Here is a 16,639-nt window from a genome sequence, read left to right on the forward strand (position 1 = left end):
GCCGCCCAGGGCCGGGCCTGGCCGCGAGGAGCCTCCGCGCCGCCAGCAGATCATCCACAGCGGCCACTTCATGGTGTCGTCGCCGCACCGCGAGCACCCGCCCAAGAAGGGCTACGATTTCGACACGGTCAACAAGCAGACGTGCCAGACCTACAGCTTCGGCAAGACCAGCTCTTGCCACCTGTCCATCGACGCCTCGCTCACCAAACTCTTCGAGTGCATGACCCTGGCCTACAGGTAGGGACCCGGCGACCCCGGGCCGGCCCCACCTCCGAGTGGAGCTTCCTACGTTGACAAAACCGGCGCGGAGGGCTCGGCCGCCTGAGGACCCCTGGGCTGCACGCATTCCCCTCGGCTCCTGTCCCTTCAGGAGGGTTTCTGGGTCTGGGATCCTCGGTGGCAGCAGAGGTGTCGGTGTCCTGGCCTCTTCTGCCCGCAGTGCTTGGGTTCTTCCGGCTTCACGTTCCCCATCCAGGCTCTCCCCTCCCCTTCAGTGTCCCGAGGCCACCGATTTGGGACACGAAAGGGATGTAAATACAAGCCTCGCCTTGTGTTGCTCGACTCTCCACCTTTGCCCCCAGACGCTTTGTGTGCTTCCGGCCGCATCGGGTGGTGGCGAGGAGCACCTGTCCTGGGGCGGCCTAGGTGCCGGTGCCAGTGTTTCATGGGTGTGTAGAATCCCAGAGCCCGGGTCGTCCTTCATGGAGAGGGGATGGCAGTAATATCAGCCTCCATTGGCTGTTTTGGGGACGGAACGAGATAGGTAGTGCTTTTATCCCACTTCCTGACACGTAGTTAGATGCTCTGTAAATGTTAGCTGCTCTTCTTACTGTCCCAGCAGAGGGAGGGAGGCTGGGTCTTCTCACATCCACATTCCTGGGACGCCCTCTCCCACCTTAGCAGCCCGCCTGGGTGCCTCCTAGGTAGACTTTTGGAACCCCTGCCGTGGGAGGTGCAGTCTGCCCTCCTGGCAAGTTGGAAGGTTCTGTGGTCAGCCCAGAAACATGGTATGGAGATGGCATTGTTGAGGGCAGGCATCCCAGACATCCTGACACGCGGACCCAGCTCTGGGCAGAGATCCCTTTTTTCTGTGTCACACATCTACCTGGTCCTTGTGAGACAAACTGTCTTTCCACTTCTCCCCCTTCTCTGGTGTGCACGTTAGGTGTGTGCGCCCAGCGGCTTCTGCCTCAGCAACAGAACCCCTCTGGGCCGGCTGCAGAGCGGTCAAGTCCTGCACCAGGCTCATGATGGGGTCTCTGCTAAGCGGGGGTGATGGCATTAGGAGCTGGCCTGGCCTGGGCTGTGTTAGGTCTGCTCTGCAGGCGGCACAGGAAAGTTTCCTTGGAGACTCCAGAAAACAGCGTAAAGAAAAGTAGGCACATGTCCCCCACTCCTTTATTTTTTTTGGGAGAGCCTATAAGCCCAGATATATCCAAGTTAAAACATTTCACATTTACCTGAAGTGAAAACATGGCTCAGGGTGGCATTGTCCCCCACTGGAATAAAGGGTTAGTCAACTTGTTCCTTTGTTATGTTCCTGAAACACCCGCTCCCCCCCCTCCATTTCCTCTCTTGAAGGTTTCCCTGGTGGCGTGCTGGCCACATGGCTCTCCTCCCATCCCCCTGCGGGGCACATTGGTCAGGCTCTGCTCCGGTTCTCTGGTCTTGCCACTTTGAGCTGGCACGGAGCCTGTGAAGATGTTCTTTTTTTTGGAAATGGAATGGAGATCGCAGCCGTCTGCCCTCTTGTAGCCCCGCCGGCTCAGTCTCGGACTCTGAGTGCTTCCGTGGAGTCAGGCCCTCGTGGATTGTGGCCGTACACCACGAGAGCCTTTTCAACAAGACCGTAGGTGAAAGGCAGGAATGTGTGTTATTAAGAGAACTTAATCCTTTTCTTTATTTTAATATAAACTTCTTCGTGTGCAGGGAGAGAAGGGATGATTATGTGGCAGGAGGCATGGGGTAGAAAGACCTCACCTAAGCTCTGCTAAAGGAAAAATAAACTAGACTTCCCTCTGCCCTCAGTTTGGATAACCTACAGGCTTATTATTAAATAACACCGAAGAACTTTAGTAATGGCGTTTTCTCCCCACTTCTCTCAAACATTTTGGCAACTAGCCATTGCTCAGTTAAGTTTCTTGGTTGCCAAATGCGCCCTTACCTTGCTCTTCAGGACCTCCAGACCCGCTGGCTCTCTTGCTTTGCTGTAGTTCCCTGCACTCAAGTCCTGCTGCTGCAGGTCCCCAGTGGGTATCTGCCTAGTAATTTCTCACGAAGATACTCTTTGTCTCTCAGTGTGGGGCTGATTTGACTGTCCCCGAGTTCAGTTGGCCGTGTGGAACTGCGGCACAGAGTGACACAGGAATGACTCAAAACCAGTTGTCCGGGCGGTAGCCTCTGGCACAGAGAGCAGCAGAACAGAAGTGAGTTTCTGACCTCAGCTGTCCCGTTCTGACCACTCGCTGGCTCTCAGAGAAGGAGGGCTGAGATGGGGGCAGGGAGGGCGGCACACTTGATCTCCCTGGTGGTCTGACTTCCCTTTCCGTGGGGTTCCGAGCCCTCACCTCCTTGGGCCTAGAGGAAGGACAGCAGGGCCTCCTCCTGCAAGCCTGTTTCTGGCCTAGGCTCTTTCTAACCTCAGCTTCCTGTCTGTTCCCTGGCCTCTTGATTCTAGCTGCCTAACTCTCCCTCGTACACTCTGTGCTGGCTTTTTTTTTTTTTTTTTGGTTTCCTGTTAAACTGCTGTCTCCCAGCTGTTTCCAGATGAGGTTCAGCAGCTCTTTGGAGGAGGAACTAAATGCAGGGGAAGCTCTGGTTGTTTTTTCCCCAGCCCTGTGAAGGGGTCCAGGGATTCTGAATGTGATCTGTCCCCGAACATGCAAAGTCTTGAACCTGTAAAAAGTCTTTGGCAAGACTGACTTTGGTGGGAGGATAGGGTGTTTGAGGAGTGCGGACTGCGTGTGAGTGTGCCCAGTGACCCGCCTTAGAACCCGTGTCCTTCCCGCTCTGTGACACTGGCCCTGTAGCAAAGCATCTTGATTTGGTCCTACAGGGTGTGCTCAGTGACTGGGACATTTTGGAGGGCAAGAAGTTACCTTTCCCCAAGGCAAGCTTAGGTGATAGATGATGGGGAAAAGCCCATGGCTTACCTGTTGCAAAGCCTTCCCGGCCGCCACCGTAAAGTGGGGAGGATAAAACTCCCCCGCAGAGTGGATGTGAGCATCAACTGAGATACTGCCTCTGAGCGTGTGCAGTAAGTGCGAGAGGAGGCTTCACAGGCTGCATCCAATTCTGTGTCCTCACCCATCTGAGGACAAGGTTCCTCCTCTCTAAACGGAAGGAAATAAGATATCTGACTGGGGTATTTTCGTGTGGCTTTGAAATGCTTGCTTGACAAATACTGAATAGACGCATTCTTGCTTTGCCTGTGCTCCCCATGCTCCACAATGGAGCTATGTAATCTGGAACACAGTTCATGGTTCTTGCCCTCTTAGCATTTTAAGGAATGTCACACATGTAACTCCCCCACACAGATTCTGAGCACATCTAGCAGATAGCTTTTTGTGGTTGGTTTTGGTTTCACTCTTCTACCTTTTTATGTAACTCTTTCTTGGGGAGCCTAGGTGTGAATGTTTCCGGAGGGTCAGAGGTGTTCTCTGTATGCATTTAGGGATAAGCAGTAGCTTTCTGGACAGTGGGCTTCTGCTTAAGCGGATATCTGAAGAGACCTTTAATTTGGACTCGTAAGATAGCCTTGGGATACAAATTTCTAAAATGTACCCCTGCATAAGTATACTTTGTATAGTAACTCTCTGTTCCTAACCCAGGATGGGAATCTCGGCCAGACTTAAAGAGTAGCAAGGATCAAAGGTTTAGAGCACGGTGAGCTCCGGGTGTTTAGTTTTCAGCAGAGGTACTTTCCAGTGCTAGGTGTGTGTGGTAGCTAGCTGTAAATGAGAACCATTCGCACAGATGACTCAGTTTTTTACTCTGCAGCCATGCTGAAGATAAACAGGTTTTCTTCTTTTGCACTTTTTTCAGTTTTTGGTCATTATATAGTGTGCACTGAGGGGCGTGCACTGAGGTGGGAATGAGGGCTACAGAGATGACGAAGGCAGTGTCTGTCCTGGAGGAGCTCACGAACTAGGGGTGGGTGACAGATAAATAGACAGTGGTAGAATAATGAGCAAGGGCTGCAATAAAAAATGTGAGCCAGCTCTGATGGCAGCACTGAGATTGAGAGTTTATATACACTGTCAGTGTGGATAGCTTCCCCTGACGTCACGGTTAATACTTACCGCCCCGTCCCCATGTTAAGTGTCAGCAGTTACGGACCGTGTTGCTCAGCAGGGAGCCCCAGTGCTCCTTTTCTCCATCTTCTTCTCTTAGTGGTCTAGGAGCAGGTTTCCTTTTCCGGTAGAGGCTGATTGGCTAATTGCCATCCTGATGGAAGGGCCAAGAAAGGCGATAAAATTGGGAAGAGCCTGGGAAACGAGGTTTGAGGTGGTTTGCTAGGGTGGAAGCAAAGACAAGAATTCCCACTAACCGAGCACTACTGTGTCTGGACCCTGTTCACACGGTCTTACGCAGCTCTTACAATAGCCTTCTTAGGTGGGTGGTGGTAGAGTTCTCATTTTTCATATTAAAAAAAACAACAACAACCCCCTGCCCCAAGTTTAGGAATTAATTGACCCTGTTGCTGAGGTGAGGCAGCTTGTCCAGGGCAGTGACTCTGCGTCTGAAAAGTTGCCTCCCACATCTGTTCACAAAAGCCTGTGGTTCTGTTAGGAGGTGAAAGTGCCAGTCCTTCTGAGGTCAGGCCTGGGGAAACCAAGGTGGGGAAAGGAATGCCTTAGGCTGCTCCGTGCTCTTCACCACGCGTGAAATCCTGCCCTTCCTTCAAGACTCCGCTCAAGCACTGCTGCCCTGTGAAGGCTTCCCAAAGGGAGTGGACGCCACGTTCCTCTGTAATTCCACGACCCTTATCGACTCTGCCCCGAATCGTTACGTAGACCTGATGCGGTTGACTCGGTTCCTGCTGTCTTCACCTCTGACTCTCCCACAGACCCTAGCAGTGTCTGGTACATACTAGGTGATTAAGAAATACATGTGGGATTGAAAAGGGAAGCTCAGGGGCCTGGAAGCCAACATCATAAACTTGTCCTTGGTGAAGGACATCATCTTCACTTGTGCGAAGACAAACGCAGGTTCTGTGGAACAGGGCTTCGGGGGATGTTGGCATGGAGTGGGGCGGAGGGATGAGTGCTTTCGTTGAGTGGTATTTGTATTGTGACCCACTTGGACTGTTGTGACAAATTAACGACCCCTCCCCCTCCCCCCCTCCAAGATCCGTGTCCTAAGCCCCAGAATCTGTGAATATGCTAGGTTACATGGCAAAGAGGACTCAAGGTTGCTAAGCAGCTACCTTTATTTATTTATTTATAAATTATTGATTGATTGATTTTTTTTTAAGTAGGCTCCACACCCAATGTGGGGCTCGAACTCATGGCCCCGAGATCAAGAGTTGCATGCTCCACCAACTGACCCAGCCAGGTGCCCCACTAATCAGCTACCTCTAAAATGAGGAGATTATCTTGGGCTATCTGGGTGGGCCCACTGTAATCACAGAGGTCCATAAAAACAGGAGAGGAAATCGGAGAGAAGCAGAGAGAGAGCAGCAGGAGACCTGGCCTGAAGTTGCTGGCTCTGAAGAGGGGAAGGGGCAGCAAGCTAAGGAATGTGGGTGCCTCCAAACGCTGGAAAAGGCAGGAACTGTATCCTGCCCTGGAGCTTCAGAGGGAGCCCGGCCTTGCTGACATCTTGATTTTATAGCCCAGGGAGACCCATGTCAGACTTTTGACCCCTGGAGCCCTAAGGTAATAAGTAGGTGGTATTCTTTTTTGTTGTTTGTTTTGAGAGGGAGAGAGAGAGAGACAGAGTGCGCTCATGCACACACACGTGGGCGCGCGCACACGCACATGCGTACACGTGCAGGGGAAGGGCACTCTAAGAGAAAAAGAAGAAGAAAACAGCCTTCGTGCTGTCAGTGCAGAGCCCGGCAGGGCTCGATCCCATGAACCATGTGATCATGACCTGTGCCAAAATCAAGAGTGGGGTGCTTAACCAACTGAGCCACCCAGGTACCCATAAATAGGTAGCGTTTTATTTATTTATTTTTAATTTAATGTTTTATTTATTTTTGAGAGAGAGACAACATGAGCAGGGGAGGGTCAGAGAGAGGGAGACACAGAATCTGAAGCAGGCTCCAGGCTCTGAGCTGTCAGCACAGAGCCTGACACGGGGCTCGAACCCACGAACTGCGAGATCATGACCTGAGCTGAAGCCAGACACTCAACCGACTGAGCCACCCAGGCGCCCCAATAGGTAGTGTTTTAAAAGCCACTCATTTTGTGGTCGTTTATTAGAGCATCCTTATAGCCTGGTTTGAAATGTTTCTTAAGGTCATGTTTTGAAACACATGACTGAGCTATAAAAAGGCATTTTTAGCTCTTCCTCAACCACAGGAAAGCATAGCAGCCCATCCTCGAGTTCTACCAATTTAATGCTGGGTATAGTAGGTGCCAATTCAAGGGATCTAGTGATAGGAGGGCCCTTGTTATATAAGGAAAAGTCTGTAAAATGGGTCTTAGTCCCCTCTACAGTTGCTGGGATAGGATATTGTAGAAGGTTAATTTTACCTTTTTTTTTTTTTTTTTTAGAGAGAGCATGAGCAGGAGAGAGGGAGAGGGAGAGAGAGAGAGAGAGAGAGAGAGAGAGAGAGAATCTTAAGCAGGTTCCACTCTCAGCATGCAGCCGGATGTGGGGCTCAATCCCGTGCTCTGGGATCATGACCTGAGCTGAAATCAAGAGTTGGGTGCCTAACCGACTGAGCCACCCAGGCGCCCTAATTTTACTTATTAAAAGACTTTTCTTAAATGTTTATTTATTTTTGAGACAGAGAGAGACAGAGTGCGAACAAGGGAGGGGCAGAGAGAGAGGGAGACACAGAATCTGAAGCAGGCTTCAGGCTCTGAACTGTCAGCATACATCCAATGCAGGGCTTGAACCCATGAACTGTGAGATCATGACCTGAGCCGAAGTCGGACACGCTTACCTGACTGAGCCACCCAGGCGCCCCTAATTTTTACTTACTTTTAAGGATTCATACACTGATGAAAAATTCAGTGTGAGCTCCCATTTCTTGGATATAATGTGTGCAGTGCAGACAGCAAACATCTTGGATGATATTTCCATCTTTTGTTGGAATTCTGCTATGGTTAGAACTCCAGGCCTCTGTTATATTTCGGCAGAACTCTTCCAGCTGTGTGGATCAGGGACCCTCTTGTGCTCATCCGTGGGATAGGAGTTTATTGCAAGGATAGGGAAGGGCACTGGTAACCTCGTGATGATTCCAGGGGTCCTAGCATTGCCTGAACTAGTGTGGACTGAGCTGGGTTCCCGGCCTCTCCGGGTCCTTAACCCTGGGGGGCTTGTCCTTCCTTCCTGCTTCATCCCTGTGAAGTGACTCGGCTCTTCTCTCAGCGTCTGTTTTCCTCCCAGTCTTGCTTAGCCCACTGCCAGCTGGCCCGCTCACCAGCCGCTCTGTTTCTTCTCTGCGTCACAGCTTCTGCTTAGGGGCGCCTGGGTAGCTCAGTCAGTTAAGCGCCTGACCCTTGATTTCAGCTCAGATCATGATCTCATGGTTTGTGAGTTTGAGCCCCAAGTGAGGCTCTGTGCTGACAATGTGGGGCCTGCTTGGGATTCTCTTTCCTCCTCTCTTTCTCTCTCTCTCTCAAAAATAAATAAGTAAATGAACATTAAAAAATAAAAGCTTCTGCTTAGAGGAACTTCTGCATGCACCTGACTAGAGCTAGCCCACGGCCTGTGTTTCACATTCAGGCCTTGCTTAGAGCTTCCTGTTACCATCAGGGCTGTTTGCCACTTGCTAAGTTAGCCCCATAGCCTCCAATTAAAATGTTAAGAGGTGGGGGAGACTAGCTATTCCCTTATTCTCTGAGTAGAACCTCACAGGCCACAGAGAATGTGTCTAGCTCTTTCCTTCTAGAAGTTATTGATCAGGCCTCTGTTGGGTGCCAGGCACAGCTGTAGCCTTGAAGATACAGTAGTAAACAAGGAACATGAGTCGTCTCCCCTCATGGAGTTTATATTCTGATAAAGGGAATCAGTAAGCAAATCAGATTTATGTTGTTAGTGCAGTGAAGAACATAAATCAGGATGAAAAAAGGAGAGGGATGGGGGTGGGGGAGGGTCAGCAGATTCTCTATCTTGCTGGTCAGAGAAGCCTTCTGAGGAGGTGACATTTTAGGTTGAGCTGAAACCTGAGTGGTGAGTAGGAGCCAGACATGGATAGTCATTCCAGGCTGTAGAAGAGCCCAAGGCAAAGGCCCAAGGTAGAATGCACTTGGCACATTGCGGGACTAGAAGGAAGGCCAACGTGGCTAGAACGTTGAGGGTGAGGTGAGTGGTCGAAGATAAGACTCTGAGGCAAGGGGCCTTGCTGGTGAGAAGTTAGGATCTTGTGCTCGCTGCTGGGGCATGCTGCTTGTCGAGGCTGCTCTCGGAGACCAGGCGATAGGAGGCAAGAGTAGAAGCTGTGTGGCACCACGTGGGAGGCTGTGGGGCCTTTCTCAGACTAGAATGCCAGCAGTGCAGGTGGGGAGAACGAGATGGATTCAAGGCGGGTTTTGGACTTGCCAGTGGATTGGACATGGAGATTAAAGAAAGACAAGTGTCTACAAAGACTGGAAGTTTGGGGCAGAACCACGGGGGCTGTTACTGAAACAAGGAAGCCAAGGAAGGCCCAGTGACCTGTGGTGGCAGGTGTGCTGAGGACACCGCTGTGCTGTGCACTAAACTTGTCTGCTGTGGGTGGCCTGCGACTCGGGCTGTGGGAGGGGCCCCAAGAGGGGCTGCGAGGGGCTGTCAGTGTAAGGGGCACTGTAGTTGTCCAGCGAGGTGCTCGCCAGAGCAGGCCTCTCGTGGCCTTGACCACGCTGCTCCGTCTCACCTCCCAGACCTCTGCTGTGCCTCTCAAGGGGGTCAGATGTGGAGGAGAGCCTTGGGACTTTTGAGCTGGCATTTGGGAGGTAGCGTTTTTTTCCCCGCGAAATATATGCCGTCATATATCCCAAAAGATATTTCTGCTCAGTTGGGCTTGGTTGTGGTAAAGAAATATTGCCTGATCTACACGCCTTAAAGGAACTTCTCCAAATCTAGCATTCTTCATGTGTCTGGGGTTGGACTGCATCACCAAAAATAATCTGGAAAGAGGCAGTGTAGAAGCGTAGCTCCAGGAAGGTGTCCAAGATCTGGAAAAACAATTCCAGAAACAGGATTCCTTTCTGTTTGCTTTTGAGTCTCAGAAGTGCACATAAAGAATCTGAGTGGAGCTAAGCAGTGAGAGCTCAGAGACAGCAGAGAGGACCGGGCTACGGGTAGAAACCGAGATTTGGGAGTTTCAGTTGCACTGAAGAAGGAAACCGTGAGGTTCAGGTAGCACGGCTTTGCTGTTGAGGAATATTCTGGGAGGAGGAGGATCCGTTCTGAACGCCTGGTGCAGCTCCTTCCCTCTGCGGCTCGTGGGCACCGGCAAGAAGGTGCCCTCTTTCGGTTTGTCACCATGAGACAAACTCAGTCATCAAGACAAAAACAACTTCTTATGAAGAAAGTAGGGGAATTACCTTAGTTTGTAGATTACAGTTTACCCAGTATTCGAGCTTCTAGAAGAGCATCCTAAAGCACTTTGTCCCGTGCTCTCGTAGTGACTGGCCCCTTTGCCTATGGGGCCACTTCGTCTGGGAGCAGTGGGACCCGCCCTCATAGCTTGATATGAACCCGAAGCCTTTTAGAGGGAGTTAATTTATAAATCCCTTTTACTTCTTAAAATAAAACACTTTCAATGAATTCTTAAAACAACATCTGATTGCATTACTTTGCTGTTTTACACGGCTCTTTTCTAGTTGAGTAACAAGCAGGGTCTTCTAAAATGCCTCCTTTGTTCTTTGAATTCTTAAACAGGTCTTTCTCTGCCTTGGAGCAGGACTCTTATCTACTTGCACAGACAAGTTTTTGTTGTTATTTTTTAGCAACGTTACTGAAGTATAATTTATATGCCATACAACACACTCGTCTTGAGTATACAGTTTATTTGATTTGTTTGTTGTGCAGTCATTATCCCAGTCCAGTCTTAGAACTAGATTCCATCCCCCCACTGAGGTTTCACCTGTCCATTCACGTTTGATCCTAGTCCCCACCTTAGCCCAGAGATGCACTGACCTGCTTTCTGTGTCTCTAGATTTGCCTTTTCTGGACATTTCATGTAAATGGAATCATACTATTTGCAGCCTTTTATGTCTGGCGTTTTTCACTTAGCATTCTGTTTTCAAGGTCCGTCCACGTGGCAGTGTAGATCTATCTGTGTTTTAGTCCTCGCGCTTGCTAAGTAGCGTCCGTGTGCCAACACACCACGTTTGTGTATCCATTTGTTGACCGACGTGTTTTTGAGGGAAGCCCAGTACCTTCACCGTCTGGGTATTGATTTTCCATTTCCTGTAATAAACTTCTCTTATAGATGGAGATGGGAACTTTCTTCTCAGGTGAGAACAGGAAATGGCAGGAACATGGTGGTTGGGCTGGGTGCTACAGGACGCTGGTGCTGCTGGCTAGTGACATAGCTCAGCAGCTCAGCCCTTCCGTGCCCCTGGGTCTCCAACTGGGGGGGAGGGCAGCGGGGAGATGAGCTTAGACTAGAGCCATGATTACCAACCTTATCTATCTTTAGCGGCCCTTATGTTTTTGAGAGAGATTGTCATAGAAACATTGTGCGTTCAGCAATAAAAAAGGTCAAATTACTGGTATGTGCAAAAACACGATGAACCTCAGAAACATGTTGGATGAAATAGAACTTCTTTTGAACAGCAGATGTGGCTTCATTTACATGAAGTTCTAGAATAGGTGAAACTAAGGTGACAAAAAAATGACACCAGTACTTGCTTCTGAGGGAGGTTGGAGTGGGCAGTGACTGGAAAGTCACCAGAGACTTCTCCAGGATGGGGGTAATCTAGGTCGGGGGCTGCGCATGTATTTGTCAGAACTCGCTGAACAAGAACGGCACACTTCACATTTGTACACTTTATTGTATGTAAATCTTACCAAAAACAAAACTTGCCATTGACACATGTTGGACTCTTGCTGACGTTATGCATGCCGATGTGGTAGGGACAAAGCGTACAGGTCTGCACCTTACTCTGAAGTGCTCTAAAGCAGCAGCCCTCAGACCTTCCCTTCTCAGCACCCCTCTGTACTCTTAAATGTTGGAAACCCCAAAGAGCTTTTGCTTCTGGGGAGTCTATCTGTTGAGGTTTACCATGCTAGAAATGAAAACTGAGAAAACTTAAAAATATTTGTTAAAGCATTGAAAAAAAACCCATTAGGTGTTAACATAATATTTTTGTAGAAAATGATTGTTTTCTGCAGAAACGAGCAGAGTGACATTGTTCTCCATACTTGCAAATCTCTTCTGCCTTCCAGCTGACGTTTGATTGGAAGAACGTTTGACGCTCGCTTCTACTTCCTTCGGCTGCAGTGTCCCACGTCTGCAGACCGTCACCGTACACTCTGGAGAGAGTGAGATGGAAAAAGGAAAATAGCCCCTTAGTATAATTTGAAAATAGTTTTGCAACCGTAGACCCCCGGAAGGTACTCAGGGACCCTCCGGCTCTCCAGCTCACTTTGAGAGCCACTGCTTAAAAATCAGTAAGATGGGTGGATGAATAGATGAATTTGTGACGAGATAAATATATCAAAGTGTTAATTGTCGCATCCACGTTGTGGGTTCATGGGTGTGCACCATATAATTTTACCAGTTTTTCTATGTATTTGAATTTTTTATATTGTTCACAAAATGAGAAAAAATGCATGTATTTAAAGAATGACTACCATGACTTTATTCAAGAACAAATAAGTACTTTTAAAAATATTGAAGACAAGTTTTGGAATGAAGTTGCAGCATAGGCTACAACATGGATGTGCCTTAAAAACGTTATCCTAGGAAGCCAGACACAGAGGCCCACCTGCCGTGACCCCGTTTATCTGAAATGTGCAGGCAAACTCGTGAAACAGAGCAGTGGCGGAGCTGTTGGCACGGGCATGGAAGAGTGGGTCCTCAGAGCTCGTGGCTCTGGGGCTTGTGAAGGAGGGAGGAGCATGTTCCCGAGTTAGAGGACGGTGATGGTCGTCAGCGTGGTGAATGTAATAAAATCTGATGGACACTTTTATTACATTTTGTTTTTTAAGATTTTGTTTTTAAGTAATCTCTACACCCAGTGTGGGGCTTGAACTTACTGCCCCAAGATCAAGAGTCTCACACTGCACCGACTCAGCCAGCCAGGCTCCTTGGTGAACACTTCTATTTCTATTTGTTTGTTTGTTTGTTTACTTATTTTTTCTTGAATTCCAAGTGTCTTCTGTACTTCCTTTTATTTTCACCATAGTCTTTGCATCAAGATAGGTAGCAATAGTAGGTTTCTTTCTAAAGCTTAGTATTAAGTATGAAATCTCTTTCCCCATTTTAATTTTACGTTACCCTGCCAAGAAAAAGAAAATTAAAAGTCAGATTAAAAGAAAACTAAAAGTCATGGAAACCCGAGCATACCTCCATGATCAGCTGGGCTATGTAAAAGTTGGTGGCTTTGTTCTTCCTGCTGTGAAAGCAGATCCAGGCCCGAGGAAGATGGGACCAGGTTCTGTTTTTGAAAAGTGTGCTGCAAAAATGGATGGTCTGTCATGAGCCAGGTAACAAAGTAAGGATGGGGGTAAAGAAGGGATGTTTTCTTCCAGAAACAGGATTTCTGAAGAGTCCCAGACCATGATTTTTCCCCAGAATGGTTGGAGGAAGGGTAAAATCTCAACACGAGCTTTGGAGCACTAACTGCTGAGGCATGGCCAAGCCGACTGTCCCCACTCTCCTCTGCGAGGGGACTGGAGAGGCTGCTGCCCAGCGGGTGTGAGAGTGGGCTGAAGCTTGGTTCGTACTGAATTCTCTAAGAGGTTTCTTCTAGAAATAGACAACTCAGACTCTTCCTCTCATGTCAACAAAGAAGTTGGAAAAGCACTCGGGAAGTTCCTTCTCCACCCCTCAGGTGGGAAGGCCCCGAGAAGAGAGTCATCAGTACAGCCCCCCTCTAGGCTGCAGTGGAATTCCTGAAGGTTGGAGACCCTGTAGAAGTGGACAGAGGCTGCTGCACCACCAGGACGTGGAAAATCTGATGAGACTGGAACCCTGTGTCAGATTTTCCAGGAAAGAAGTGCTCAGGAATTCGAGCAGCCTAAAGGCCAGCTCTGGTGACATACATCGTGGCCATCAAGAAGAACCAGCCCATCTGGCTCACTGTGGTGTCCTTGACAAAGCCCTGAGCAATAGTAAAGTAGGCGGTGGGCACAACACTGCTCAACTCAAGTCCCAGGAACACTCCTGCTCTTGTCTGCCGGTGCTTAGGAGTGGCAGACCAGTCCCACTGCGCCACAGTGATGGCAGAAATGCCCAGGACACAGACGATGGGGAGGTGCAGAGCTGTGGCCCTGGGTAGCAGTAGAAGGCGTAATAGAGCCAGGGGACAAAGCTCCCCATAATCAGTAGAACAATCCCTAATAACCCACTTTGGAAAAAGTCTGAGAGACTCTGAATGACAATAGACGGTGTGAAAGAGCCAGGGGAAGCTGAGGCAGAGCACTGCACCCAAAAAGAACATCCCAGAAACCACCTTCTCCTGTAGAGGGGCCATGAAGTACATATTTGGTCTGGGCATGGTCAAGATTCCCAAAAAGAGAAACAGCACAAAACCAAGCAGGTGGATCCAGATGTTGCCAGTTTCTGTATGGATGCAGAAAGTGCTCTTGACGCAAGCCCGGTAGGAGGGCACAGGTAGGCCATGGTCATGTAGCAAGTAGTCCTTGTCCTTCAGCCAGGCAGGGAGTATGTCATATGGGACAACTCTCTAGTATCCCTCCCAGACCTTATACACAGACTCCTCCATCTTCTCCACAGCATGGTAGGCTTGCAGGAGAAGTGTCCATACCCGCTGCTCCTCCTCCTCCTCCTCTTCCTTCTGGGGTGCTGCGCGTGCTTGCTCTTTTTCAGCCTTGTTTGGGTTGACAGTTACTCATTTGCCTGTTTCTTCTAGCAGGGGTCCCAGTTCAGCTGGCTCCACTGTGGCCATTTCCCTGTCACTGGTGGGAGCTCCATTGCCCTGTGCCACCACAGATCCTTTGTGAGAAGACATATGGCTGGTACCTCAATACCCTCCAGCTTCAGCTTGGGGAAATGTTGGGGGCCCAGGGGGCAGAGATCTCCCTGTGATGGTAAACAGGCCTGTGGATGGGCTCTGCTGGGGCCCGCGGTCCCCGGCACTACATCCTGTGGCCAAGCAGCCCCGGATCTTCGGCTACCCCAGTGAACACTTCTAAAGGGAAAATTTCATGGCATGGAGATTATGTCACAATAGAGCTGTCATTTTTTTTTAAATTTTTATTTATTTTTGAGAGACAGAGAGTGAGCAGGGGAGGGTAGAGAGAGAGGGAGACACAGAATCCAAAGCAGTCTCCAGGCTCCGAGCTGTCAGCTCAGAGCCCGACACAAGGCCTGAACTCAACAAACCATGAGATCATGACCTGAGCCGAAGTCGACGGCTTAACCGACTGAGCCACCCAGGCGCCCCTAGAGCTGTCATTTAAACAAATACTTAAGGGGTGCCTGGGTGGCTCAGTTGGTTGAGCGTCTGACTGGCTCAGGTCATGATCTAACAGTTCATGGGTTCAGGCCCCGCATCAGGCTCTATGCTGACAGCTCAGAGCCTGGAACCTGCTTCAGACCTGTGTGTCCCTCTCTGCCCTTCCCCTGCTCATGACCTGTCTTTCTTTGTCTCTCAAAAATAAATGTTTAAAAAAAACAACCAAACAAATACTTAAAACACTTCTGGTTTTCAACATTATCTTTAGGAAGTCTGACTGGGGAAGCACTAGACCACATGATCTTCAAGATCTAAATATGTCAGTGTAGAAATTCATAATTTGTTATCTACTACTTCTTCTGTGTATAGTAAATGAGAGAATGGTTGGGAGAATGACCTGCTTCTCCAGCTTGCCCCCTAGCTTGCCAGATCACCGTCGCTGAGACTATCCCGTTAAGACCTTTTTTCCTGTTAAGACTCTTTGAGTCAAGGGCTACAAATACAAATGCCCACAAGGACCAGGAAGTGAATGAACCAACTGTAACTTGTATTTTCCTCCTTTTGATGAAGTCATGGTTACAGAGAAATTTTTTTCTTATTGTGAAAAACCACGTAAACATACAACTGCAATTGCTGTGGCCTCAGTGACGGATGGAACGGCCATAGGGAGGGGTGGCATGTTCGCTAGGTCTAAGAATCAGCTTCAGTTGATTCTTGGTGTTTGGGAATACGAGCCCAGTGTTCCGCGATTGGGCATATCTGAAAAATTGGAAGAAATCTGAACTCATATGTGAGTTCCACTTTTAAATTTTGCTTCAATTTATAGTTTAATATCTGAGTTCAAGTATTAGCTATTCTGGAGAGAAAGGTTTAGGCTACTGGGTTAAATCAAAAGTGAGTCTTGGCCTAAGAGATGAAGGAATGTGTTCTGCTATTTGCTACAGGTCAGCTTCTGGCACAAGGAAAATATTTTTAGTGTTCTAGCTCTTAATGTGTACTTTCTGTCCTGTACTGTGTTTAAAGCCACAGGACCATAATCTTCTGAGTATAAAATCTGAGACTGCCTGTTAGCCCCCAGAAGTACATAAGCACCTAGCAGACAGTACTTTGAGTTAGGAGGAGCTTGGCAGTTATTTTAAATGATCTTATCTTGGAGATGGGGGGTCGATTTTCCATTTTGTGAAATTCTTGGACTAGAAGTTACTCTTGGCTTTATAGTGTATCTCAGACTACACCCCTTACCTTCACCAGACTTCATTGGGGTGGGGCTGTTTTCATAGTGGGAGTCTGGAGCAGATGAAATGGTTAATTTAACTATTAGTTGATTTGGCTATACTTGAAACAAAACACAGTACTAGAGTGTATATGTGCACGTGTATGCGTGTATTTGAGGTGGTTAAGAAAAGAATAGATGCACCCCCTTTAGAACCTTCCCCCCGACACACACATTCACACATAAAGGTATGGCTTGGCAGCCATCTTGCCACCTTGGGCATGTTCCGGCTCTCAGATTTCCATCTATATTTGATCTCATCTATAAGGGCGTTGGCAAATAGCTTTATGGTTCTTAAATGCCAATAACTTCTGCTTCTAAGCCAGATTGAAACAATTTGTTTTTATTAGAGGTGTAGTGCTTCTGCTGCGATATGTTCCCTGAAAAGTTGGGGAGTTATTCTTTTAGGCTTCACACCTTACTTTTTTGAAATTTGACTGTATTTCCAGGCTTCCTTCCAGGAAAAAAAATTCCACACCCAGAGATAACCACTGTCAATTCCCTAGTGTTTATCCTTCCAGACCTTGTGGGTTTTTTGTTTTTCCCTCCCTTCCTTTCCTTCTTTCTCTTTCTTTCTTTCTTTCTTTCTTTCTTTCTTTCTTTCTTTCTTCTCCTC

At 48.5% G+C, this 16,639-nt stretch overlaps 1 protein-coding gene and 1 pseudogene across 2 annotated transcripts in view; one reads left to right on the forward strand and one right to left on the reverse strand.

The window, feature by feature from the left end:
- Window positions 1–8: 8 nt before the first annotated feature.
- The window catches only part of MLXIP (MLX interacting protein), a 58,690-nt gene continuing 42,059 nt past the window's right edge, over window positions 9–16,639 (forward strand). For both annotated transcript variants that reach the window (XM_029922237.1, XM_029922238.1), the window contains exon 1: window positions 9–237. In XM_029922237.1, coding sequence (XP_029778097.1) covers window positions 71–237 — 167 coding nt within the window. In that variant the 5' untranslated portion in view covers window positions 9–70. The remainder of the gene's footprint in view (window positions 238–16,639) is intronic.
- Window positions 13,108–14,303, reverse strand: LOC115278309 (annotated as a pseudogene).

The sequence above is a fragment of the Suricata suricatta genome, chromosome 14 (assembly GCF_006229205.1).
Source record: "Suricata suricatta isolate VVHF042 chromosome 14, meerkat_22Aug2017_6uvM2_HiC, whole genome shotgun sequence".
NCBI lineage: Eukaryota > Metazoa > Chordata > Mammalia > Carnivora > Herpestidae > Suricata > Suricata suricatta.